This window comes from Eublepharis macularius, chromosome 14 (assembly GCF_028583425.1).
Source record: "Eublepharis macularius isolate TG4126 chromosome 14, MPM_Emac_v1.0, whole genome shotgun sequence".
Taxonomy (NCBI): Eukaryota; Metazoa; Chordata; class Lepidosauria; order Squamata; family Eublepharidae; genus Eublepharis; species Eublepharis macularius.
Genome location: NC_072803.1, coordinates 21283835 through 21309663, shown reverse-complemented (window position 1 = coordinate 21309663; position 25829 = coordinate 21283835). Strand labels below are relative to the sequence as shown.

General features: G+C 44.8%; 2 protein-coding genes across 6 annotated transcripts in view; one reads left to right on the top strand and one right to left on the bottom strand.

Moving 5' to 3' along the window:
- Positions 1-155: 155 nt before the first annotated feature.
- Positions 156-22148, top strand: POLD2 (DNA polymerase delta 2, accessory subunit). Of its 3 annotated transcripts, XM_054998447.1 has the most exons (12): positions 156-389; positions 1328-1373; positions 1906-2163; positions 7265-7386; positions 13990-14113; positions 14517-14631; positions 16464-16662; positions 17349-17429; positions 18900-19057; positions 19277-19404; positions 20543-20644; positions 21866-22148. In XM_054998447.1, exons 3-12 carry the CDS (start codon positions 1944-1946, stop codon positions 22027-22029), a joined length of 1413 nt encoding a protein of 470 aa, XP_054854422.1. In that variant the 5' UTR covers positions 156-389; positions 1328-1373; positions 1906-1943; the 3' UTR covers positions 22030-22148. The 3 variants fall into 3 exon arrangements, with proteins under 3 accessions (XP_054854422.1, XP_054854421.1, XP_054854423.1); XM_054998446.1 differs by lacking the exon at positions 1328-1373; XM_054998448.1 differs by lacking the exons at positions 156-389; positions 1328-1373 and adding an exon at positions 421-531.
- A 68-nt stretch (positions 22149-22216) lies between these two features.
- Positions 22217-25829, bottom strand: part of AEBP1 (AE binding protein 1) — a 38198-nt gene continuing 34585 nt past the window's right edge. For all 3 annotated transcript variants that reach the window (XM_054997669.1, XM_054997668.1, XM_054997670.1), the window contains one exon: positions 22217-23965. In XM_054997669.1, the coding sequence (XP_054853644.1) occupies positions 23397-23965 (569 nt within the window). In that variant the 3' untranslated portion in view covers positions 22217-23396. The remainder of the gene's footprint in view (positions 23966-25829) is intronic.

Here is a 25829-nt window from a genome sequence, read left to right as displayed (position 1 = left end):
AGCCGCTTCATTAAGCTAAACGGACAGAGAGTTCGAGAGAGAAATGCCTAGAGCGACACGCAAGCGCGTGCGCTTCTCCTAAAAAAGCCATTTCCCTTTTAAGGGTCACAGTGGTGTCGCTCTACCATTATCCAACTCTATGATCTAACCCTCAACGTGCTTTTTGCATTGGAAGAACGGCGATGTGGTGGTGGGCGACAGGAAGTGCCGACAAAAAAGGCCGAGCGTGTTTACCCTCGGCTTTTATGTTTGGTACCTCACTTCCTGTTGGTGCGTTTGTTTTTTGACGTCAGGACGTTTGGCGCCTTTTCCCTTTTTGTGCTGCTAGTTTCCTTCCTTTCCCAGGTGGGAGATGTGATGCTCGCCTTTCTCCGTCCAGCATGGGAGAGGTGAGCTTGTGAGGCTCCGCAGTCGAGGGGAAAGGGCTGGGAGACCAGGGCGGGTGCTTTGCCTCTGTCAAGGCTCCCGCAGAGGTAGGCAGGCACTGTGAATTGTTCTTGGCACAAAGTGAAAAAGGAGAGAATTATATTTGTAAGTTTGTTTTAAAAATAAAAAAATAAATAAATATAAAATCTTTAAAACAAAATAAGTATTAACATAAAATAAAATATTAAAATGTTAAAAAATAAAAATATATCACATCTATGGCAATACTGTTAACACCGTTCCAAAGGGCCTGTTACAGTAAAAACAAACAGGAGTCTCTCAAAGGCTGCATTTTATTTCAGTGTAAAGATCTTGCTGATCTGATCACTTTGTTAGATGCATAGTTTTAGTTGGGCAGCCGTGTTGATCTGCAGGAGAACAGCAGGATTTGAGTCCAGTGGCACCTTAAGAGACCAACAAGATTTTTCGGGGTATGAGCTTCACTCATCTGAAAAGGACCTTCTGCAGGTGCTACCTTGCACATGGGCAAAAGCAACTGCTGCCTGTATACGTGCACTCTCTGTGGTGGTCCCCACCTTATGAAATGGCCTATCTGAAGATGTCAGGAAGTTCCCATTTCCCGGCTTTCAGCAGAGTGTGTAAAACTAAATTATTCAATCTTCAGATAGGAGGGCTGTACTGTAAGGAAGTTGTCTCAAAGAAATCCACTAGTAAAGGGATAGGGAAAGACTACAGACTGTACTAACATTACTGTGAACGTGACAGACCATAAACTTTACTACTGTTGCTGAAAATATGATCCTACTGGGTAATTCCTATGTTGTTTAATATGTCAGAATGGCTTATGCTTTGTTTCATTATTTCTTCAGCTCTGTATTGGATTTCTGCTGGTTTTAAATCTTTGTAAATTTGCATACATATACCATATTATGTCTCTAAGGTGTCGCTGGACTCCAATCCTGCTTTTCATTAGATGCATGAAATAAGTAAGTATTTAATCTTTTTGCTTGCGATCCCTGTTGGTAACTTTTAGTCAAAGTGTCTGTAAATGGAATTCTGTGGGAGCCGGTATTGTGTTTGAATGTAGGAAACCCATGTTCACTTCCATACTCAGTCCTGATGATCACAATGTAGCTTTGGTCAAATTATTGTCTGGCCTGCTTTTATTTATTTGTTGCAATTTTACCTTCCTTGTCTTCTAAGGAGTTCAGGACAGTGTTCATGATTCTTCCCCTTTTCACTTTATCTTCACAACAACCCTGAGAGGTAGGTTAGGCTGAGAGTGAGTTTATTGGTCCAAGGACATCCATGAAGCTATATGGCAGTGGGGATTTGAAACAAAATCTTCCTCTTCTTAGACTGACACTGTGCTGCCTAAAGTGCTTCAGGGTTTGTTGTGAGGAACAGTGAAGCTAACCCCGTATGTACACTGTCCTGAATTTGTTAGAGGAAGAACAGAACATAAGAATCCCTGTTTCTCAGTACCCTATTTTTTTTTTACTTCCTTATCTTTTGCAGAAACCTGTTGCCTAGGCTTGTAGTCCATTCTGCAAGCCATGTTCTCGGAGCAGGCTGTGCCCTCTGCCCATAGTCTCTTGACCTCCCCATCTTCTATTGCATCTACCTTCGCCCGTGTGCCCATCTCTACGTATACCAACTGCTCACAGAACTTCAGGCTTGGGGAGAGGACCTTCAACCGGCAGTATGCCCATATTTATGCCACACGTCTTATTCAGATGAGACCCTTACTGATGGACAGAGCCCGGCGGAAGTGGGGTGAGTTTGTGTACAAAATAGTTTACTCTTGTGGCGTTATGGTAGTTGGAAGTTGGCAGAGTCAGTAACCTGCACTGAAAGTTGTACATCAAGCTCAGTACAACTGTGCCTGGGGTAAATGGTGTGAGAATTTCATCCATCTCCTTAACACTGAGCATTCTGTGTGCTTGCTATTATATACATTTTAGCTTTGCTTAGAAGGCTTTACTCAAGAGTAATGTGCTTGAGTGTTTTTGGTGCTCACTGCAGAACTCTTCCAACTTGATAGGCAAAGTGATTTAATTAGAGTTAAGATCTGAATGCAGTGTCATTGACTTAAAGAGAGAATATTTTTGCAGTCCTAAGGGTACTTTTTATCTAAGCGTATTTAGGATTAGACTGTTAATTGGCTTAGATCCACATACCTCAGTGTATCTGAACTGTGGCTTAGACTGTAAATTCCATCTCTGAATTATTAGTTTGTTTCTATCGGGATCAGTGGCTCTCCTTAGCCAAAGAGTTGCAACATCTAGAACTTTTAGTTATATTGGAAAACAACTGAAGTTGCCAAGCAGTGTCTTGGAAAGACTTGATAACAGTTGAAATCCTTTTTTTAAAATTAAAACTTTTTAAAATGTGTTTACTTCTTTAATAGTCTTGCTTTCTTATTGGGACTCAAGGCAGATTACAAAATAATAGAAAATCTCTCCTCAAAGTCAGCTTAGAGACTCTAGCTAGTGCACCTGTTGATGGACAGCTGGCCTGGCTCTACTCCCGAGGCCCAACTTAGAGCATTAGGGGCCATGTCTGAATGGGTGAAGCAGAGCAGACTGAAGTTGAACCCCACGAAGACGGAGGTCCTATACCTGGGCTATGGGGGGGTAGATATGGGGATTCAGCTCCCGGCCTTTGAGGGGGCACCACTTGTGCCCGTTTCATCGGTCAGGAGCCTTGGTGTGACGCTGGACTCCTCCTTGTCAATGGAGGCCCAGGTCAAGGCAGCTGCCAGAACTGCCTTTTTCCATCTTCGGCAGGCCAGGCAGCTTGCCCCCTATCTCTCAACCCATGACCTAGCAACAGTGATCCATGCAACAGTCACCTCCAGATTAGATTACTGTAACTCGCTGTACTCAGGGCTTCCCTTGGGCCTGACCCAAAAACTGCAGCGGGTCCAAAATGCTGCTGCTTGTGTCCTGACAGGAATTTCATTCAGGGCACATGTGACTCCAACTCTGCAGCAGCTGCGCTGGCTCCCCGTGGAATTCCGGATCAGGTTCAAGGTTCTGGTTCTGACCTGTAAAGCCCTAAACGGACTGGGACCAGCATACCAGAGGGGCCGCCTCTCCCCATATGTACCTCGGAGGGCTCTTAGATCTGCAGTTAAACACCTACTGGTGGTCCCTGGCCCCAGGGAAGCTCTGCTGGCCTCAACCAGGGCCAGGGCATTTTCTGTCCTGGCCCCAACCTGGTGGAACTCTCTGTTGGAAGACACTCGGGCGATGTTCCGCCAGGCATATGGTTGAGGCCAGCACTGGATCCATCTAATTAGCCTCCCTGCTGGTCTCCTGCCAGTCGGGGGGAGCATATCGTCCATCTGCCTCCCCATGCTTGGGGAGTTAGTTTCACCAACCCACACCTCCACCCTTTTCTTCCCTTGTGTATGGGGGGGGACAGGAACAGGGGGAAGGGTGCACCATCTGGAATGCTGAAATCCATGTTGGTACTGAGATGTATTTTATTGGTTTTATTTATTGTAATTTATTTATGATTGTAACCCGCCCTGAGCCTGCTTGTGGCAAGGGCGGGCTAAAAATCCAATCAATCAATCAATCAGAATGCTGCAGCTCATTTACATTCAAGAACTAGATGGAGCATGCGTATTACTCCCATTCTACAAGCATTCCATTGGCTACCCAACAGGAACTGAGGTCTATTCAGGGTTTTGACTGTCTCATACAAAGCTCTTCATGGGCTTTGCTCCTCATATCTGTGCAACCACCTCTCCATCGTCACAGCAGCTTCGCTCATCAGTACAGGACCTTCTGCAGATACTGCTCTGCCGCTGGGCTAAATCAACAGCTGCCCATACATATTTTTATGGTAGCCCCCATCTTAAAGAATGGCCGTCCTGGGGAGGTTAGGGAAGTTCCCACTCTTCTGACTTTCTGCAAAGTATGCAAAACTGAATTATTCAGGAGGGCTTTCTACTCAGGTAATAGAACTGTTCCATAAGAATTGGCTCAGAGAGATACTTTAGAAAGAGACCGGGGCTGTAGGCTATGCTAGCGTGTACATTCTGCTGATGTAGATAAGCTCCTACTGGGTAGTTTCCACATTGTTAAAGATGTCATGTTAATTAGTTACACTTTGTTGCAGAAAGGTTTCATCTCTGTGTTCAGATTTATGCTTGTTTTCAGACTTTTGCAACTATTATATGTGTTCATGGAATATCCTAGCTGCTGATCACATTGTATTTTGCTCATCAAATGTTCTAGCTGTTGATTATATTGTATTGACGTGCACTTTGTAATCTACCTTGGGTCTTAGTGAGAAAGGCGGACTATAATTTTTTTTAAAAAAAAATCAGGCAGCATAAACCATCCAGTAAACAATGCAATAGTATTAGAATTAGAGAATTAGAAAATAATGCAGACAAAAAATGTCTAAGGCCTGAAATACCATCATGTTGAAAGTGGATTGTACAGGCAGAAGGATGGCACAGAATCAGTTACTCTCCCAAGCTTAGCAACACTTTTTCAGTTCAGGGCCAGCCATTTGCTAATGCTGCATCTTGCAGCTGATAATCTCTGCAGCTCGGAAATACTGAAAAGTGCCTGTTGAGCAAGCTGGGTTTGATCCTTGCATTTGACCCAGATCTTGCCATTGTCCTGGTGGAAAAAACCCTGTTTGATGATAATTGGGAAGGCTTAAATGTTGAGAGCATAAGTGAAAGTCTGGGTTCTTGTAGTGAACTCTAAACAACAGCAGGGTATATTAATAGGGACAATTAACTTCTGTAGCTTGCAAGGATGAATTGCACGAAGCTACAACCATAAACAACCAGTGTGGTATGGTGGTTAGTGTTGGACTAGGATTGGGGAGACCAAGGTTCAAATCCCTGCTCTGCCATGGAAGCTTTCTGGGTGACCTTGGGCCAGTTGCACACATTCGCAGCCTCATCTACCTTACAAGGTTGTTGTGAGGATAAAATGGAGGAGAAGAGAATGATAAAAGCTGATTTGGATCCCCATGGGTAGAAAGGTGAGAATATAAATGAAGTAAATAAATAAAACTAAATTGAGTTTGTGTACGGTAGGAAAATGAGATTTAAACTCTCATTTTTTTAGGAGGATTGAGAGAGGCTGGTGAATGATGGTGTGAAGCTGGAGAGGGCGGTGTGTTCCGTGTGCCTTGCGTCAGTCTCTCTCTGCCCTTTAAATTAGCTTTTGAAGACATAGCCTCTGACTCACTGAATATGCAACAGACTCCGGATCACTGCTGCATTATAACTAATGCAGCTGTGGGAGTCAGCTGATTTTATGAGAAATAACATGCCAAGTATGTGTTGAAAGTATCCTGCTGAAGTATTAATGTAGTTGAAAAGAATTTTGAATACATGAAATGTATATCCCTATTGAAAAGGGGTTTTCTTTATTATGAAATGTTACATTAACTTTCCTTTTTACTGCTCTCCTTTTTTTCTCAAGAATAGTCATCACACCTTTTAAAACGTACAGTTGCCATACTTTTGTTAGCTTATTTAATTCATTTATACCCCACTTTTCTCCCCAATGAGCCACCAAAGCAGCTTACATCGTTTTCCTCACCCCCATTTTATCCTCACAACAATCTAGTGGGGTAGGTTAGGCTGAGAGTATTTATTTATTGATTTGATTTATACCCTGCCCTCTCCACGAATGGGCTCAGGATGGCTCACAACATTCATAAAATACAATGAGTTAATCATCAAACTATAAAATCAATAATAATCTTAAAACAATCATTAAAATAGTCCAGGCGCACGCTACTTAAATAAACAGTTGGGAGTCCGTATATGGGCGTAGTGCATGGCCGAGGGCAGTCCCAGAAGAAGTGGTGGTCTTAGGTGGAAGAAGGGGGACATCTGCTGGTCCTCAGCCAAAGGCCCGGCGGAACATCACCCGGATCTCCAGCGGGAGCGCATTCCACCAAGCTTAGCCATCAAGTTTCCATGGCAGAGTGGCGATTTGAACCTGGGTCTCCCAGATCTTAGTCCAAGACTCAACAACTGCGCAGTGTACACATACAGTACTCCAGTAATTTTTGACAGGCTAGGATTTATTAATAGAAGTTTAGATGGGATTTGGTGCAGTTTCAGAGATTGTCACTAGAGTGCAGCATCTGTTCTAGCTTCTGTGAAATGTTATTTTGAATAAGAAACTCTAATGTTAGGTTTGCCTGGTATGCATAAAATATACCATGGACTCACTGCCAGCAATTCTGAGCTATGCACAAAACTTGACTGGAGCAAAAACATTTGATGCAGTATTTTGTGTACATTTGGTTAATGGCATGATCTTCCATGCAGCTTTACCGCCTTATCGTGTATGTGCATGTGATCACTCATGCAGCCAGCTAATTGATTGCTCCCAGCTCCTGACAGCCGTGTTGCTTCTGTGCTGATTTTTCAGTCTGCATAATGAATAGAAGGAGCTGTGGGACAGCATAGGTGGTAGAGTCTCCCCTAGAGGAAGGCTCTGGAAAACCGCTCTCAATATAACAACAGGAAAGAATTCAAAAGCATTTTTTAAAAAGTTTCCCAGGCCTGGTAACTTTTTAAAGTCATTTGCAGTGTGACTTCTACTGCAAGTTCGTGTCAGCATTAGAAATACACTTTCTTCTGGTTTAGAGTTGCATGTGGTGTAGAGAGAGACTTCTTAGAAAATAGATGGCAGGGAGAAAGGTAGGTCACAAAACTTCATTGTGAGGAATCCTATGGAGCAGGGAAGGGAGGTGGGGTACTCGAGTAGGCCTCTAGTATTCGTGCTTATGGGAACAAGTACGTGCCACTTTTCATGTCTCAGCCAGATTAACATTTTTAGTGCTGGAAAAACTCCCTGTACTTGTCGCCTTTTTCTTGCAGGGAGCAACATTACAGTGAAGAAGCTGTGTGAGCTGCAGATAGGTGAGAAATGCTGTGTGGTGGGAACTCTCTTCAAGTCGATGCAGCTTCAGCCATCTATTCTGCGAGAAATCAGCGAAGAGGTAACAGGAGGGTACAAATGAGCTTGCATGGTCTGTGTATGGCAACTGTGGCAAGATCACAGTGGAATGACTAAAATCTGTCTTAAGCAGGAGAGCTTTTTTTTTTTAACCTTACATGTCCTAACTTAATTACATATAAACGAGAGATCTTCCAGTTTGTTGTGAGAGTATTTGAAACTAGGGGATGGATTCTACCACACTGGGGCTTCCTCCAGGTCCTGAGCATCTCTAGATGGAAGCAGCTGTTCATATGGCAGGAGGTTCTTTGCTTTGGAGGAACGCTCTGCATTTAGGTGACTGGAGTGATGGGGTCCAATCCCATTGCTTTTTCATCATGTACTATGGTATCTTTTTCTTGCCCACCTCTTCTTACTCCAATTTTTTCTTCGCTTAATAATATCTCCCAAGAGGGTTTCTGGTGAACGTCCTTGCTCACCACTTAATGATCTTTTAGTTGTAGCCTTAACCTTCTGGTGAACCTGAACAAAAATTTACATACATTTTATTATGAGGGGTGTGTGTGTACATAGCCCATTATTATTTTTTCAGTGGAAGGAAACATTGTGTTTCAGAGGACTGAAACCTCAAGAGCCTGAAAACACACACAGGGGGAAATAACTGCATTAATAACTAATTGCGCATTTTTGTTTGTTTCTGGGATATTTCTGTATCCCCAAAACATTTGTGTCTGTGGTTAGAAAGATATTATCTGGGATAACAGGAGGGGCTGCATCTCTCCAGATCTTTTAAAAACGCTTTCCTAGATTGTTATTTTATTGGAGGGGGAAAAATGGAAAACGTTAAAACTCTAATGTGATTTATGTGCTGGGGTTACAAAGCATCCAAAATGGTATAATTTGATTTCTGCAGTTGCTTTGTGCCCAGATGTGTTCTTGTTTACTCAGAGAAAACTGTAATTGGCAAGTGGCTGTATTCTGGGGACACGTTTACTCATGTGCAGGTACAATATCCTAAGAGGGAAAAGTTGTAGAGCCAATTCTGTACAAATTATGTCCTAAGAAGTGCAACTCGGATAGGAAATTCACCCCCTCCCACAAGACTGTTTTTTACAGGATTGATCTTCTGTTAACCAGATCTTTCAGTTAACTTTTTTTTAATTGAAACATATATGTACTCTTTGACCACTGAACAATTTAGTTGGTGGAAGGACAACCTAGCCCAGGCTATCTTTAATATTTTTTTTTAAAACCTAGGAATCTCAGGATGAAGGCCCACAGTTAGGTGTTGGGAAAAAACCATTCTGTGCCAATCACAGACAAAACTGGATTAGATGGATTTCACTAATCCTACTATAAATAATTCCCTTAGTGTCTTTCCGACAACGCACATTTATACTGGTGTGCCAGTGCGGGCGCACCAGGATAAAAGGGCACAGTGGAATGCCACTTCCAGAGGGTGCCACTAGAGGCGGAGGGCCAGGCGAGTAGGCCTGGCCTGCTGCTGCCAGTTGGAGGAGGAGGCAGGTGGCGGTGCGGGAAGGGCAGCATGTCTGCAAGCCCCAGGGGAGCTGCGGCGGGGGAGAAGCGCCTGTGGCCCGCTGCCCTCTGACCCCTGCTGGAGCTGACCTGCACCGCTTTTGGCAGCGACGGGACGAAGGTGAAGCGCTCGCTGCCACATCAGCCCTGCCGGAGCCAGGCGCTCCGCGCTCCACCAACCCGGGGCGAGAGCGATGCGCCCACAGCCCTGTGAGGCCCGCTGGAGCCGCGGCGCTCTGCTCTCCGCAGACCTGGGGTGAGGGGGCGAGAGCGATGCGCCCACCGCCCTGTGAGGCCCGCTGGAGCCGCGGCGCTCTGCTCTCCGCAGACCTGGGGTGAGGAGGCGAGAGCGATGCGCCCACCGCCCTGCGAGGCCTGTTGGAGCCGCGGTGCTCTGCTCGCTGTGGACCCGGGGCAAGGGGGTGAGAGCGATGGGCCCACTGCCCTGCGAGGCCCGCTGGAGCTGCAGCACTCAGCTCTCCGCGGACCCAAGGTGAGGGGGTGCGAGCGATGTGGCCACCGCCCTGCATGGCCTGCTGGAGCCGCAGTGCGGCGCTCTCTGCGGACCCAGGGCGAGGGGACGCAAGCCGGGGATGCGGCAGGAAGAGCGAGCCCACCTGCCCACCCTCCCTGGCTTCACATTCTGCCTTCCAGCCATCCCCACCCACCCCTTGCCTCCCACCTGTCAGCCATCCCTCCCCAGACCCCTCCTGCCTCTCCACCCTCCCCAAACCCCCATTGCCTCCCTACCTGCCATCCCTCCCCAGACCCCTCCTGCTTCTCACCTCTCCCCAGACCCCCCCTTGCCCCCCACCTGCCAGCCCTTCCCAACCCTCCCCCCACCAGCCTTCCCCAGCCCCAGCTTTCTAGAGCCCGTTGGATTTATTTGCACAACGGTCTCTGGTTCTAGTTCTGTATATGGCAGCTTTGTATGTTGAAGGTATCAGTTGAAATAAACATGTTTTTCTCTCTAAAATCTCTTCTTCTGCCAGTGTCCTTCCTTCTCAGTCATACTCTGCCAAAAGAGATGAGCCAGGCTTTTTCTTTCATTAACTGACACTAGTTGGCTTCTCGACTGTCTAATGGTTCATCTAGGCAATCACCACATCTCCCATTTTTTTCCTTTGGGTTATTTGCATTATTCCAATGGCACAACAACAAGACAACACTCTTTAAAGTAAGGTCATAGGACTGGCTGGAAGTTTGAAAGCAGAAATGATGAGTGGAAGCATTTATTAAAGGAGAACTCTTGGTTTATTTTAGATATCATTGTGATTCCGCCCCCCCCCCCCCCAAGCATTCATCTCTCAGTGCAGGTCAAGATAATAAGTTAAATTGATATGCTTTCAACCGGAAACCTTTCCTTCTAAAAGTTAGGCTACAATAGATTTTTTAAAAAGAAATTCTCATTCCTGTGCCTCAATAAATAGGCTGACACGAGAATTTAACAGGCAAAGTTTTTCCTGAGAAGCGGTAGGGGAAAACTTCACTTCCTTAATTATTTGTTGCTTGATTAAAAAGATGGCAGCCCTAATCCGCACCGGAGCTTTCTCTTAATGATGAATTAACACTATACAACACTCTGGAATCTGGGGAAGCCGTGCAGCAAGAAAAGCTTGGGCTTACTGGTTTTATTTCTTGCTTTGTTATCCATTATGGACATCGTCCTGATCCAAGAAGATCAGGACTGTACATAATTCTCTCCTCCTCCATTTTATCCTCAAAACTAGGGAAGTTAGGCTGAGAGAATATGACTGGCCTAAGGTAAACTAGTAAGTTTCATAGCAAGCAGCGATTCAAACCCAGGTTTTCCAAGTCCTAGTCCAGTACTCTAAACCCTGTACCAGACTGGCATTTTGCGCAGGTCACTCTCTTGGACTGTTCAACTTTCCTCACTCCTGCTCGTCTCGTCTGTCCCATTTGGACCAGGATGGGAATGAAATGTTCCCTGCGTGGCTTATAACTGTCAGGCTTTGCTGAATCAGTACCATTGGCACCTGAAAAATTCCCCATCTGGAAGCCTCAGCCTGTTGGCCACGTGGCTCAACTCTTTAGTAAGTGAGGTCTTTGCTAACTTTGAAAGGATGGCAGTTGAGTAATAAGTTAACATGCCCTGATAATGAACTCCTTTCAAACAGCCCTTTATGATTGTAAACACATGTGCTGGAGCCGAACCGCCGAAGACTGGCTGCAGGAAATCACTGACCAGATGAGTAACATCACTTTTGGATAAATTTCCAAAGTTGTTGCTTGCAGCAGTCCTAGATGCCAAATCTTAGAAGGAAACAACTTACGAATTATTGCTTGCAGATTTTTTTTGGCTTTGGGAAACCGGCTCCATTCTTCCTAAGGTAATTTTCCTTTACGGGCATGCTCCCCCCTCCCCCCGTGTTTAATTTTTGTTACTTCTAGTGTTCTTTTAAAGAGCTGTATTTATAATGATCAGAAACTCAAATCCACATGGCTCTTAAAATATGAGGTATACTATTTAGCAGTCTTAACAGGCGCGAGGCTTTTCAACATGCACTGGCCCCTGACAGAGTATGTGGATGGGACCTGTACAGCTCAGATCCCAGCTTGGCCATGAAGCTCACTGTATAACCTACAAGATTATGAGATAAAATGCCACTCTGAGCTTCTTGTAGAAAGGGCTGGGTAAAAATATAATAGAGTGGAGGGGGGTGCATAAATACAGGTAGAAATTTTGTCTTCTGTGAATGGAATAGTCAACATTTTCAGCGGCTTGCAACTTGCTGCAAAAAACATGTTGGTGCCTTAAGGTTACAGACCCAGTTATCTGAAGCTGGAGATGATGTGATGTAGGGCATGGATCCCTGTATAGTAGCCAGCATCTGTTGGAGATCACCCCCAACCTTCTTCCCTTTTCAGTCATGCGTAAAGGGCTTGTGGGGAAGGGCAAGTGTTTTGTCTCCTTTGAGCTTCTTCATACTTCAGCTCCCAAGCTCCTCTCAAGCTGTTTCTTACCTCCTCCAAGCTGTAGCACAAGTGAGAGTTCAAAGAAGAAGATACATGCAAACGTAAGAGCAGTCATAGCAGATCAGACCAATGGTCAGTTTAGTCCAAAATCCTCTTTCACACAGCATCCAATGTGATGACCCTGGAAGGTCTATGAAAAGGGCATGGATTCAAAACCACCCAGCATTCAGAAGGTGACTACTGTGAATACAAAGTTTTCATTTATACATAGTGGCTAATAGCTATCAGTTGACCTATCCTCTATGAATTTGTCTGATTCCCTTTGTAAACTAGTGGGTATCGCTACATTGTGTGCACAGATGGTGCACAAATTAATTACTCTTTGAGTAATGAAGTACTTCCTTTTCTCATGAGTTTACCTACCATCAGCCTTGGGGGTGGGGGGTGGATTGAGCATTCTGCTTGGAAGTAAGCATAGGGCCTAATAAAGGGGAAAGAAATGTATGTAAGTCAGCAGGGGTGTACAATCTGGGATTTGTGACCCAGCTGAATAGCCAGATTTATACGAATCTGGCTATGCTGAATCACACGGGAGAAACTCGGATTGGATCATTCAGCCGTGGAAGCAGCTGCAGGAGAGGTGGAGCAGCAGCAGTGAGCAGCAGGTGGAGTGAAGGGGGGGCAAGCACCACACCACGGCAGGAGAGTGACCAGGCAGGAGGAGAGTGTCACGAGGCTGGCAGAGGACAGGAGGCAGCAGGCAGGATGGGATTCCCATCCCATCCTGCCGTTCTACCTCCATCCAAGCTTCAGAAGAGTCCTTCAGTCTGCCGGCCGCCTTTTAAACTCCACATCTCCAGCGAGTCTCCCCTCCTTTGCTTCAGTTTAGAGGATTCTCTGGGTTGACATTGGTTCCCTTGCTTCACTTTGGTTCTGTTGGGCTTTATTGGTTCAGCTTGCATTGGAAGTGGGACTTACTTTTGGGACTGGCTCTTGGCCAAGGATTGCCTTTGCTTAAGGTTCCCCTTTATCTGGAAAGCCTTGGAAATGTTTCCCCCCTGGGAAACAATGGAGACTGGCTGGGCAGCTTGTTTGGGAATCTATAGAATTGGATCCCAGAGCCCAATCTTCCTGAAACTTTGGTGGGCAGGAAAGAGTAGGTTCCCAGCAAATTTGGTGGAATTTGCTTGCAAAATGACCCTGCCACCCCCATCCCCCTGTATAGTTTTCTCCATTATTCTCCAAAAGGATTAATGGCTGGATAAATTTGGGATTCTCTAACCAGATTACAGAATCTGACCTGGATTTCAGGGATAGCAAATTTTTGTATCCCTGAAAACCGGATCCAGATCACCTGATTTTTTGGGGGGGAGGGGTGCACCCCCCTACAAGTCATGTGGAAAGTGAGGGCTATTACAGTGCTGTGGGTATATTAGTGTTGGTGCTTGGAAAGTGGGGAAGAAGTGCATAGAGAGTAGGAATTGTGATAATGAATGAAGTTCCCGAGTTTGGTTTGTGTGTGTAGAAACTTGAGACATGCTGTGTTGTTTTTTAAAAAATGAACAGGGTCTACATGGTGGCATAGTAATGGTATTGATTGTTGCTTCAGAGATCCTTTACCAAGATTAAAAGAACTGCAGTAGATTTCTTAATAAGGTGAAGACGAGGCTGAGAAGAAACAAAACTATTCCACCATCCACCAGAATTCTGCATATGGTGTGATTTCTGAGGTTTTGGACCTGCCCGGTCCAGCTGGTAATGAATTTATCATCCTTGCTGCCATGATGTCATGGAAGGTCTTGCAGAGCCTGTTTTAAAAGCATTGCAGGTCACTTTTGCAATATGAGCTTATTCTACTAGAGTCCTTCTCCAGAGTTCTGCAGCCAAGCATTGCAATTAATTTTTTAAAAAATTAAAAGCGCCGTAAAACATTGCATGCACTAATCCAGAAGGAACAGCGGTGACTAGAATCTTCATGTTCATAGTTGCAGGAATGTAAGGTGTAGATGTGGTTCTAGCTACCTCAAGCAGGTCTCTGAAGGGACCTGAAGCATAAAATCTTTCTAAACTTCTGGAGCTGCTGCCAAAAATATTTCCTCTTGGAGATTAGCTTTGCACCAGTGTAAACCTTGCCGCTTTCTCACTGCCTGGTGTTGCTTTTTCTCGCTAGCACAATCTGCCACCACAACCTTCCCGCACCAAATATGTCCACCAGTCAGATGAGCTGATCTTGGAGGATGAGCTGCAGCGAATCAAACTGGAAGGAGCCATACCAGTTGACAAGCTGGTAACAGGTATGATGTCTAAAATGGGCCAACAAAGATCCTGGGGCCAAGACATGGCTTTGATCCAGGCTGCTTCTGTCCAGCAACCTGCACAGCAGCATGCAAGAGCGCACTGGGCCTTCCCATTCCATGTTTCTCTTGTAAAGTAAATGCAGTGTGTGTTTGTGGAGGGGGTGGTACTTGCAGGTAAGATGAGTGGGCAGGAGGGAGTGCTTAACCCTACCCCTTGCTTGCTGATTCCCCCATGCATGACCGCTGAGTGGTAGGAAAGACCAGATAGGTGAACAGAGTGTGATCATGATGACATGAAGCATGTTGGGCTTCCTACACCACCATGAATGGTATCGTGGAATGAATTAGCATGGAACTGCTGTAGCTCTGACCGTCCTTTTAATTCTGTCTCCTTTCCCAGGGACCATCCTTGCCGTCTATGGCTCAGAAAAGGAAGACGGGAAGTTCCTTGTCGAAGACTTCTGCTTCGCAGACATGCCCACCCAGCTACCCATGATGGGGCCCAGTACGGATAGGTGAGGTTCCCTGTAAGAAGAACTCTGCTGGATCAGAATTGAGGGTCCATCTAGGCCAGCATCTGGTTTTCTAACAGTGGCCAGTGTGGAACAAAACTATGGAACAGGATCCAGTTTTTCTGCTCCTTCCAACTATAACCAACGTATAGCTACAAATGCAACATGTCCAGTTCTTGTTTAATTGCAAAAATTTTGCTGTAAAAATGGTTTTATAATTTGGGATATTGCAATGCATTTATAGTTAGCTTTTTCATGGCTTATCGCTTTTTTCCAGATGCGGCAAAATCTGGATCTTTTTGCTTTCTTAGACTTTCAGCCTCCTGTCTGCCCCGTTCTCTGGACATGTCTCCTGGTATCATGTAGGGCAAAGGGCCAGAGTACTGACACCGTAGAAGATTTTTGGTCATGGAGCAGTTCCTTTTTTTAGCACTGCATTGTAATTTTTGCGGCAGTGACTTATGATATCCTCTAAAGCAGAAGTTATCAAGAATCCTGTCCCAATGATGGGGTGGGGGTTCTGCTCAACTTCTGCATCAAGAAAACCATGAATATCCACTTGGAATAAATAGTCTTAATTAAAATAGCGAAGTGAATGTGATTTGTTCTGGTTCTACAATTTTGTTTCAGAAACTTCGCTTAGTTTTTGGGTCACGGACTAAGTGATGGTGGAATCTGAAGACGAGAAGAGCAGAGGAGTCTTTATGAGATGTGGGCATGGCAGGGACTTGGGAATGAGCAGAGACAGGATCGGCACTATCTTTTCAGGAAGGCTTTTGCCCCCTGTTGTTTTCTGTGGCTTTTAAGTTTGTGGAATTGTTTTTTGGTTTTTTTGCATTTTTTATTTGCACTGTATGGCTTGTATAACATAATGCATTTTTAAATATGTTGTTCTTGGGGACCATAAGATACTTGGAGAGCTTTTGCTGGAAAGTGGGATGCAAACAGAAATAACAAAAAGTGAAATTAATAGTAAAATGCCGTCTGAGAAGTGGATCTGCACACGTGGTCTGCTGTGAGTCCTGCACGTCTCTAGGTTTCTTGCAGTGGACACTGGGCACACTTCTTGTTTCTGCCTTATCAGTACAATATAAGTAGCCCATTTGCAGGCCCAGGGCCAGTTTATTACGAAAAGCCATTTGAAGACTTGTAACCACTATACAATGCGAAGCTGTTGTTAGCAACTTCTCCAATCTACTCATGCCTTCATTATGGAAATCACACTGATAACTGTTGTGTTTTCCAAATGGCTTTTCCAGCACCACAAGAAACCTAATTATTATTCTCTGCCAGAAAGCTAAACTTTAACCATTTGTATCCTGAGGCTAGCCGTGCCAGATAAGAACGTAAGATGAGCCATGTTGTATCAGGCCAAAGGCCCATCTAGTCCAGAACTATTCACACAGTGGCTGACCAGCTGCCTCCTGTCTGTGTTCCCCAGCAACTGATATAAAGGGGCCTTTGCCTCTGCGTCATGACTTGTAGCCATTGATAGCCCCATCCTCCATGAATTTGTTCACGCCCTTTTTAAAGCCTTCCATGTTGGCAGCCATCACCACATCCTGTGGCAGTGAGTTCCACAAGTTAACTATGTGCCATGTGAAATTACTTCCTTTTGTCTGTTCTGAAACTCCCACCCATCAGCTTCAGTTAATGACCCCTGGTTCTAGTATTATGAGAAAGGGAGAAAAGCTTCACAGCATGCATAATTATATAGCCTTCTGTCATAGACCCCATTACAGTTCCCTGGTTTCCGGCCTCTAAAGGTCTAGACAGCAAGGCTCTGTGGCGTGAGATAAGAACCTGGCATTTGTGGTTGGTATTTTGTCCTGCAGGTTTGTCTTGCTAGTGTCAGGCCTCGGCCTTGGAGGCAAGAGCGGAGAGAGTCTCCTGGGCATGCAGCTCCTGGTCGACATGGTCACGGGGCAGCTGGGCGCTGAAGGAGAGCAAAGCAGTGCAGCCCTCATCTCTCGAGTCATCTTGGCGGGTAACCTGCTCAGTCAGAATACCCAAAACAAGGAGACCGTGAACAAGGTGAAGGTCCTGGATGCATTTTGCCAACTGGAGTGTTGTTGGTTGCGTGTACTGATGCTGTATCCCAGGCCATCTTTTCTGGAAATATTTCTTCAGTCTTTGCTTAGAGGCATAGCATGCAGGAATTCAGAGGGTCCTTAAAGTCTCCTTCTCCCCCTGTGTGGCTGATAATCAGAGACCGGAATGCGTAGGGTTATAATTTTGGAAGGGACTTCCATTCCAACCCTTTCCACTGGCAGGGTATTCTTAGACTGCAGACTTGCCAGCCTCCTCTCCCAGAGCAGGAGGAATTCCAAAACTTTCCAAGATAAGCAGTTCATCTTCTGTGCCAGGAACCCAAAGTTCTGCATTTTAGTTACCCCTGTTTTGGGTACCAGCTCAACATTTTACTGTGTGCCCCTATCCTTTTCCCCCTTCAGTGTCAGAGATGCTTCTTTCCTGCTATTGGATCTGAAGAAAAGCATATACTTGAAATTCAGCTCAGTGCCTTCTTTTTTGCCTTGTTTGCGCCCATATGCAGAAGGGGGCAGTGGCTGGTTGTTCTTGGACTGCCTTCCTAAACTTAAAGTGTAGCCATCTACCAGAAAGTTCTAACCCAGTAGATTATCTCATTGTGTCTCCATCGCGCCAGTTAAACATTTGAGTCTTTTTCCCTCTGGCTCTTTCCTTTGCGTGCTCTCATCCAGGCCAAGTACCTGACCAAGAAGACTCAGGCTGCTAGCGTGGAGGCTGTGAAAATGCTGGATGAGATCCTACTGCAGCTGAGTGTGAGAACCACTTTTGGATGAGGGGATGGGGAAAGGTTTGGTGGCGGCGGGTCTGCTGTTTTTAGGTCAGTCTCTTGGTTTTGCTATGGGGAGTTAAGCCTCCCTGAACGGCCACTGAGGGAACAGCCCAAAACAAACTAGCTCTCGTCTACAGCTACAAAGGCAGGTCAAAAGGGATAAAGAAGAACTGAAACCATAAAGGTGTTTTAGGGATTCCTGTGGACAGAAAAACTATTCCTCCTTCAAGATAAGGAATTGCTTTTCTGGCCACCACCATTCAGTGCAAATGGAGCAATAACTAGTGTTCTAGGTGTGCTCTGCTTCTTTGAACGTTATTTCACTCAAGCACAAACACCTGGGGACCTCTTGTTTATTTATTTATACCCCGCCTCTCTCCCCAATGGAGATCCAAAGTGGCTTACATCATTCTCCCCTCCTTATTTTTATCCTCATAACAACCCTGTGAGGTAGGTTAGGCTGGGAATGTAATTGGCCCAAGGTCACCCAGCACGTTTTTATGGCAGAGTAGGGGTTTGAACCAGGGTCTCCCCGATCCTAGTCCAGCACTCTAACCACTATACCACACTGGCTTATTAGAAAGAAGAGAGGGAACAGGGGCGAGGAATCCACATTATTCATTAAGGAGATACTTGCTGCTTTTTCAGGATGTCCGGGAAGATCTTGTGCTTTGTTTTAGGAGCTGGTCATGCTTCCAAGGAAAGGCTCATTCATTGTTGATATTAATCAAATATTAGAACCCGAACAATGGTTTGAGTTTCTGAAAGTGCAGGCAAGCCATATTCAGAGTTACTAGTCTACTTTCTTACTGTGTGGAATAGCCTCTGGAAGCAGAGCAGTGCTAGAAGTAGTTTGTCAGTTCTGACATACCAAATCATAGTTGGCACAGACCATGCATGATTTGCAAACTACACTATTGGGCACTGTCTTCTGATGTAGATATGCGCCTACTGGCGAGTTTCCACGCTGCTAAACATGCCGTGGAAGTTAGTTGTGCTTTGTTTCAGATAGATTTCATCTCCGTGCTCAGCTTTATGCTCATTTAAAATTTCTCTGCTACCATTCCCTATTGTATCCATTTCCCCAAATGTCCTGTTGTTCATTATTGTACTTTGCTCAGTGAATGTTTTAGCTGTCGATTACATTGTATTTCCACTCGCACTGTTGTAACTCACCTTGGATCTCAGTGAGAAAGGCGGACTATAAATAAATAAAATAAATTTCCGACCGTTTTGCTGGCTGTTTGCAAACCATGGCTTGTCAATTCAGGTGTTGCAGTAAACCATAGTTAAACGCCTTGATAATGGTTAGTGATACCTAAATTAAGCCGTAGCTCAGTCTCTAAATTTCTGGCTTTGTGGGCTCTCTCTACTAAACTCAAGTTAGCTTGTTTCCTTGCTACTTCCATCAATTGAGGGGCCTCTTTACTGACTGACTGCTTTACCCTTTCAGATGTCTGTCCCTGTAGATGTGATGCCTGGCGAGTTTGACCCCACCAACTACACACTGCCGCAGCAGCCGTTGCATCGCTGCATGTTTCCTCTGTCGAGTACTTATTCCACACTGCAGCTGGTGACCAATCCCTACCAGGCGAATATTGATGGTGTCAGGTAAAGGCAGATTTCCGCCCCCCCCCCCCCAACTCCTTGGAGCAAATGCATGAATGGTAAATTCTCTTTGGAAAGTAGAAAGTGCATTCTTTGTGGCCATACCTCTGGCAGAGACACTAGCATTAACCTTGGCAAAGATTTGGTTATCACAGTTGTTGGTCCTTGCCAGGATTTAGTGCCATCATTTAACTCCTAAACAATTTATCCCTCTCTGTTCAGGTTTTTGGGGTCTTCTGGCCAGAACATCAGTGACATCTTCAAATACAGCTGCATGTCTGATTACCTGGAAATCCTGGAGTGGACCCTACGGATTGGGCATATCAGTCCCACAGCCCCAGATACACTTGGTAATTAAATTAAGGCATTTTGGGACTCTTGTAGATGGATGGGCCAGGATAGCTTTGAGCAAATAACTGTATATTGTAGGAGCTGACCAGTCTGGAAGGAATGCATAGGTAGGTGCAGAAATCCATCTGTTTATTGTTGCTGAGGTCTCCCTTCTCCATCTTCTACTCTGAATATAGATGAAAGACCAGTGATTGTGTAGGTAGTACCAGACAGAAGCATGGGGTGAGAGGGGATATGTTCCTCACCACGTCTTAAAATCAGAAGCATGTTTTAGAAATGCACTAAAACATCCAGTTTTAAATTAGCCCGGAGCCTGCTGTTGAAGCTTGGTATGCAAAGGCAGGGTGGCCCTGAATGTAGTGGAATGTATTGCATGCAGCAACAGAAATGTTCAAGATAAATTATCAAGGGTGTGGAATGTTTCCCTAGGAGAATCCTAGAGCAGTGGCCAAGAGCCAGAACTTGCTCACATTGTTCCTAACTCGCCACCCTTCTTTTTCCCTTCTCATCACCTTTGCTGTTTTCTGCCATTACTGCTGTTGAGTGATAGTAGGTTTTACACAATGAACACTACGATAAAAATGCAAAATGCTGTCACTTCCATTGAAGTGTAACATAGTGTGGTTAAAAAAACAAGCTGTGATCGAAGAGGTTGCTGGTTCAAATCCTGGCCCCAAACTTACTGGGTGGTCTTAAGCTAACCTCCGTTTCTGAAATTTAGAGGGGGAATAATGTAGACTTAACTTACATGGTTGTTGTAAGGATTTCTCTGATGATGTGTGCAAAGCACCTTGACACTGAAAGCAGTACTACACCTTGGGTGTGCGTAAGATGCATACACTATAGATAACAGAGGCTGGCTTTTAAAATTTGTATTATGTATTAAAAGCCTAAAAAAATCTGTGGGGAGGGATAGCAGATGGTAGTCTTGCACCAACAAAATGCATGCCTGCTATTTCTCCATTTAAAAATAATGGTCACAGGAAGGATATACCTGGATTGAGGCCATGCCAATGTGTGTGTCTTAAAAACAGTTTGTAATTTGCATTTCTGTGATATGTGCAGATTGCCCAGATTGTGAACACCCTTTAATTCATTAACATTTCATTCATTAAAAGGCACTTCTTTGTCTTCCAGGGTGTTATCCATTTTACAAGACTGACCCGTTCATCTTCACTGATTGCCCTCATGTCTATTTCTGTGGGAATGCACCTTTCTTCAAATCCAAGGTGGCTAAAGGTAAGACAGTAAGGGAAGGGGGCCTTATGGGGGAGCAGATCCCAAAGAACATTAAAGACTTTGCCTTCTGGCCAGTTCAAGGTCTGTCTCAGAAATCTGTAAGCTTCCTAGATTGCATCTAAATTCAGATTCATTTTACAAAACTTATCTGGAGCAAAATCATTTGTCAGTCCTGTAAACCTTGGGTAGGTACAGAAAGTGTTTTATGTATACTTTGTATTTCTCACTGCTCCTTATTCCAGCCCACAATGAAAACAAGAGGGCAAGGAATTTAAACTCATAGGGAAAGAAAAAAAATCCTTTGCTGTTGTCTGCAGACCCCTCCCTCTGGGGCTCAGAATCCACTACCGTCCATCAAGAGAGGAAAATAGATACAAGCCTATTCATTCCATGGTCCAGGCATTACATATAGCATCTTTGGGGACACGGATAAATTTGAGTTTCGCCTTTGATGGAAATTAGGACTCTAGGGTGATTACTTCCATGTAGAAAGAGGCTGATACACTCACAGGTGCCAAAACCCCAAGAGTGTGTGACACTCGCTGTGTCTCAGGATCTTTTAGCATTTGAAGATAGTTTAAGGGCTGGTGTGCGTCCCTGCTTGAAAGTTTTACACACTTCCTGCATGCAAAGTGTGTTCTATAATCTTGACATTTTAGCAGCATTCACAGACTTGCTGGTACAAAGCAGCCAAGTGGAAAGATTTACACTGTATAACTACGTTCTTGAGACCACTGCTGTTTTAGACTGTACCTTGTCAGAGAAAACGTCCCCAGAAAAAGACAGAAGGAATATGACTAGACTGCTTCTAAGCACCAGCAAGATTATGAGAATCTGCCTGAGAGCTATGCTGTGTGCGCAACAAATTGCTCACAACATCTGCCAGGCTTTCATATGTTTTGGTTGCGTATTGTTGTGGGTGTGTATCTACATGTCAAAGCTCTTTTGCTTGCAAATCTCTCTTGCTGGAGCAGGGCAATTATATATTCTTACAGCTGAAGTTCTTGGTCAAGTGGCCACCCAAACTGGCATAAGTTTGGGAGGGACATGATAATTGCAATTTCTGGTTTTCACTGACATATTTGATCAAGATTAAGTGCCTATGTCCACAGTATGTTTCGGTCTGCCTTCATTCATACAGTGCATTATCTAACCTTACTGTACCAGACCCTTCCCACTCACCTTGTTAGTAGTTGCTCTGTTGTGGATTTTGCCTTACAGGGGAAGATGGTCAGAAAGTCCTGCTGGTGACTCTTCCTGACTTCAGCACATCCCAGACTGCTTGCTTGATCAACCTGCGTGACCTCACGTGCCAGCCAGTCACTTTCTCTGCTTTTGGTGCTAATGAGGAGGAAGAGGAGGGAGCGATGGAGACTGGGCCCTAAAAGGGACTCTTTGGCAGTTTGCCTTTACCTCGGAGGATGGGATGCCTAGAGCTTGGGTCTTCTGTATATATGAAACTTTGGTTTGTACAAGGAAACACAATAAAGAACACTGTCTTCTATTTTTATGCCATTGCCCTGTTCATACAGTCCCCATCCGGGTGGCAAAAATATGCAGAAATGAGAGAGCTTTTTTAATAATTCATTTTATTCATATAAATGTTTAGAAGGCCAAAGAGGCTTAAAGTGGCACTGTACCTGCCTCCTGGGCAGCTGTGTGGCCTGGGCATCAACCCTACAGTTCTGAATGTCTCCTGTTCATTTTCCCTTTTCTCTTAGCTGCTGGGGGCGGCAGCTTCATTCACGGCAGCAGCAAAATACTGGCGGTTAGAAACTGCTTACATGTGGAGAAAGATAATCTTCCTTATAGTGAACAATCCGATAGATCCCACAGAATCATGCTTTCAGTTGCAACAAAATGTGAAGCTGGAGACTTTTTTAAAAAAGTTGTTTAAGCATTTAAAAACCAACTGTGAACTTGGCTGGCACTTCTACTGGTCAGAGAGAGGTGGTACACTTTGCTCCTTTGCAGTCATTTCTTAATCCCTCTACCGCTTTAAACATCAATTCTAAGACCTCATCAAAATGTTTTAAAGCGTTCCTGTTTAACAAAACGGGTGCAAGATCTCTGCATTGTACAAATGTGCACACACCTCTTTTTAAAAAATTGCAATCTAGCATTTAGTGGTGCTTAATCTGTCTCCGTCCCACCAGTAATGCTTAATAGGACAAGAACTTGCAACTGGGGACTTGATGGAGCCTCATTCAAATGTATTTAATGTGCTTAACCTGCCCCAATGAAGAATGTAATTATCTGGGGGACAGGTTTATACTTTCGTCTTCCTCAAGTTCTGTCCTGTGCCATACTGTAAGACCTGTAAGGACATGGGGGAGGAAAGAGCAACATGGTTGAACTTCATGCATTTAGCCACAGCAGAGAATTATGTTCTCTGTGTTTATTTCTGTACCAGAACCAAGCACAAACGGCTGGAGAAGTTAGCCCACTATTGGCCTGCTCATGTAACCTTCCCATTTGGCAAGTATAAGGCTTCTTGAGTTGGAACAACATACCTCTGAGAAAGTAATATCCTTACATCGAAGGCAGAGATTTAAGAAGGGTAAATGCTATGGCTGTAGCAGCCTGCTCAAAGCCAGCGGGTTTCTTGGTGGGATCTAAAAGCAAAGGACAGCACCTACTGTGCTATGATGAACCGATGTAGCTTCCTGCTGAGAAGCGGATGTAGGGGGGGACCAGCTTTTGGAATTTGATTGTTCCAAGACAACAGTCATAGCAAGCTTGCTGGCTGTCACTAATCTCCAAAGTTCACTGTGTAAGTCTCTGCTGTGGTCATGGGGAAAGCAGTGCCTGTGGTCTCCTCCCAGGCATCTGCCTCTGTTGTGATGTCAGTTTCCCAATCAGTTACAACCACAGTGTAGACCTCGGTCTCCCAGGTGGCTGGTTCCTCAGTGGTGGGAGGTTCTCTGCTCCAGGGTGGGAGTGTGGTGCTGCTGAATAGAAAGGGGAAGGCTGTAGTTGGGAGAGGAGTGGCAGGAACACTGGTAGTGGCATTGCGCATGAGGCGGTTGCGCATCTGCTGGCGCAGGCGTGCTCTCTGCCGCATCCTCATCCTCCAGCGAAGGCGTTCCCTCTGTGTCATGGGCTGGCCAGGTCCAAACCTTCCCATGGGCCTGTTCCCATTCATGGCCATGATTTCTCGAATGCGCTTCCAGTTGGAGCGTGACAAGGTGAAGTCACACTGGGAGGCTCCAATGTCATAGAAGACATTACAGGTTTTGACACTGGGATTGTAGCCTTCAGCCTTGGCCGTGACACGGTATTCCCCAGGGTTCAGGATGCGCCAGTAATCACCACCACTTGCTGAAATGGACAAGGGAGGACAACAGTTGATAGTTATCACTATCAATTGCAAGACATTATAAGCAATTATCTTTTATTTTTCTATTTTGTCTTAAGAAATAAGTGAAAATTTGTACCAACTTAATTGCTTGATTAAATCAGCATAAATTTCCATATGGGAAAACCTACTAGAGAAAATAATGTACTTTAGAAGAGGCAGTTCCTATTCTTCCCACAAAGCTCGCCTCTCTTAAGAGGGCAGGTGCCAACTGCAGTTTTTATATGTACTTATATTCCAAATTTTAAACATTTAAAATCTGCTATATATTTACTGAAGTGCTGATAGTGTTTAAGTTCCTGCTGGGCTTTATTTTACTATGCCAAACTATCATGGCTACCTCCTAGTCCTCTGGAGGGAGGAACATGCATGCTTCTTGTGCCTTGCTCTTAACTTACTCAGCAAACGTGAATGAATGCAACTTGTATTTTTCAAATGGCAAAGTATTTTCAGGAGAGATGGAGCTCAGTTTTGATTACATCAATGCCAAGGTGCAGCAAATGCTTCACAGGTCATATAAATGAATGTCAGGAGTTTCTATATATCAGGTCCCTCTCAACTTATTCCTGACTGTTAGGATGCCACGCATCTGCGTCTTGTATGCACTCCTGGAGTTTCACCACTAGAATGTGGGAAAATGCTTGCTTGAAACTGCCTCCCCTCTAGTTATACCCTACAGTGCAAACTTACTGCCACAGGAAAAAGCTTAGTGGTTGGCCTATGGGTTAGGGCTACCATTTGAAACAACTTTCCATCAGTACAGATGCCATGGCTATGTAATAGTTCAATACTACTAGAGATCCAGTTTGGTGTAGTGGCTAAGAGTTCCAGGAATCTGATCTGGAGAGCTGGGTTTGATTCCCCACTCCTCTACTTGAAGCCAACTGGGTGACCTTGGGTCAATCACGGCTTCTAGGAGCTCTCTCAGCCCCACCCACCTCACAGGGTGCTTGTTTGGGGGATATATATGACATACTTGGTAAACCGCTCTGAGTGGGTGTTAAGTTCTGAAGGGTGGTATATAAATCGATCATTATTATTATTACTATGAATGAGTACATAGAATCTTGGAAAGTAGCTGCTCCTTTGACCGTAGACACTTCTTACTATACAATTACACTGTAACCTTTATTATTATTACCCCTCTAATAGCCAAGCCCTAGCCCCTGTGCAGGTTGGCAAATCTATAACACGGCATCAGTCCTAGATTTGCAGAACAAGATTAACACAACGCATCTTCCCAGAGTTAGCAGCAACTTCCACACCAGCATTTGAATTGTCATAGCAACTCAAAATAGCAAGCAAAACTGGCAGCAAGGATGAGTAAGGGTGAGGCTGGAGTAGGCAGTGAGAAGAAAACAGGACTTTCCCTGTAAATCTTTGTGAGTTTCCTCCTGTTTTAATCAACTACACTCTTTCCCCACTAAAAACTGCTTTTGGGGCCTGCAAGCTAGGAAAGAGTTAAAGAAGTTGACCCCTGCCCCTCTTCTGCGAGAGCTATGTTTCCGCAGCTGCATTTTAAAAAAAAAATTATGTCCTAGATAACTGCCCAGAGCCCACAACTCAGTGTCAAGGTCAGTTTGGTCCTCCAGGAAGACTTAGCTGAGGGATCATCAGCAATTATTTTTCCCTTGTTGACAGCTGAGATTAAACAGGAAGTGAACTGAGGCACTGGATCAAGTCTAGTGCAGGCCAATGCTCTGAAGCTAAACACATTTTCTTGCTTGTAGGTGCTTTAACTGTCACATTCATGTTTTTAACATGTCTCCTAGCTTCTTTGCCCAGGAATTCCAGGTTCAAACTGTTTACTGGGAGCTCTTCCTAAAG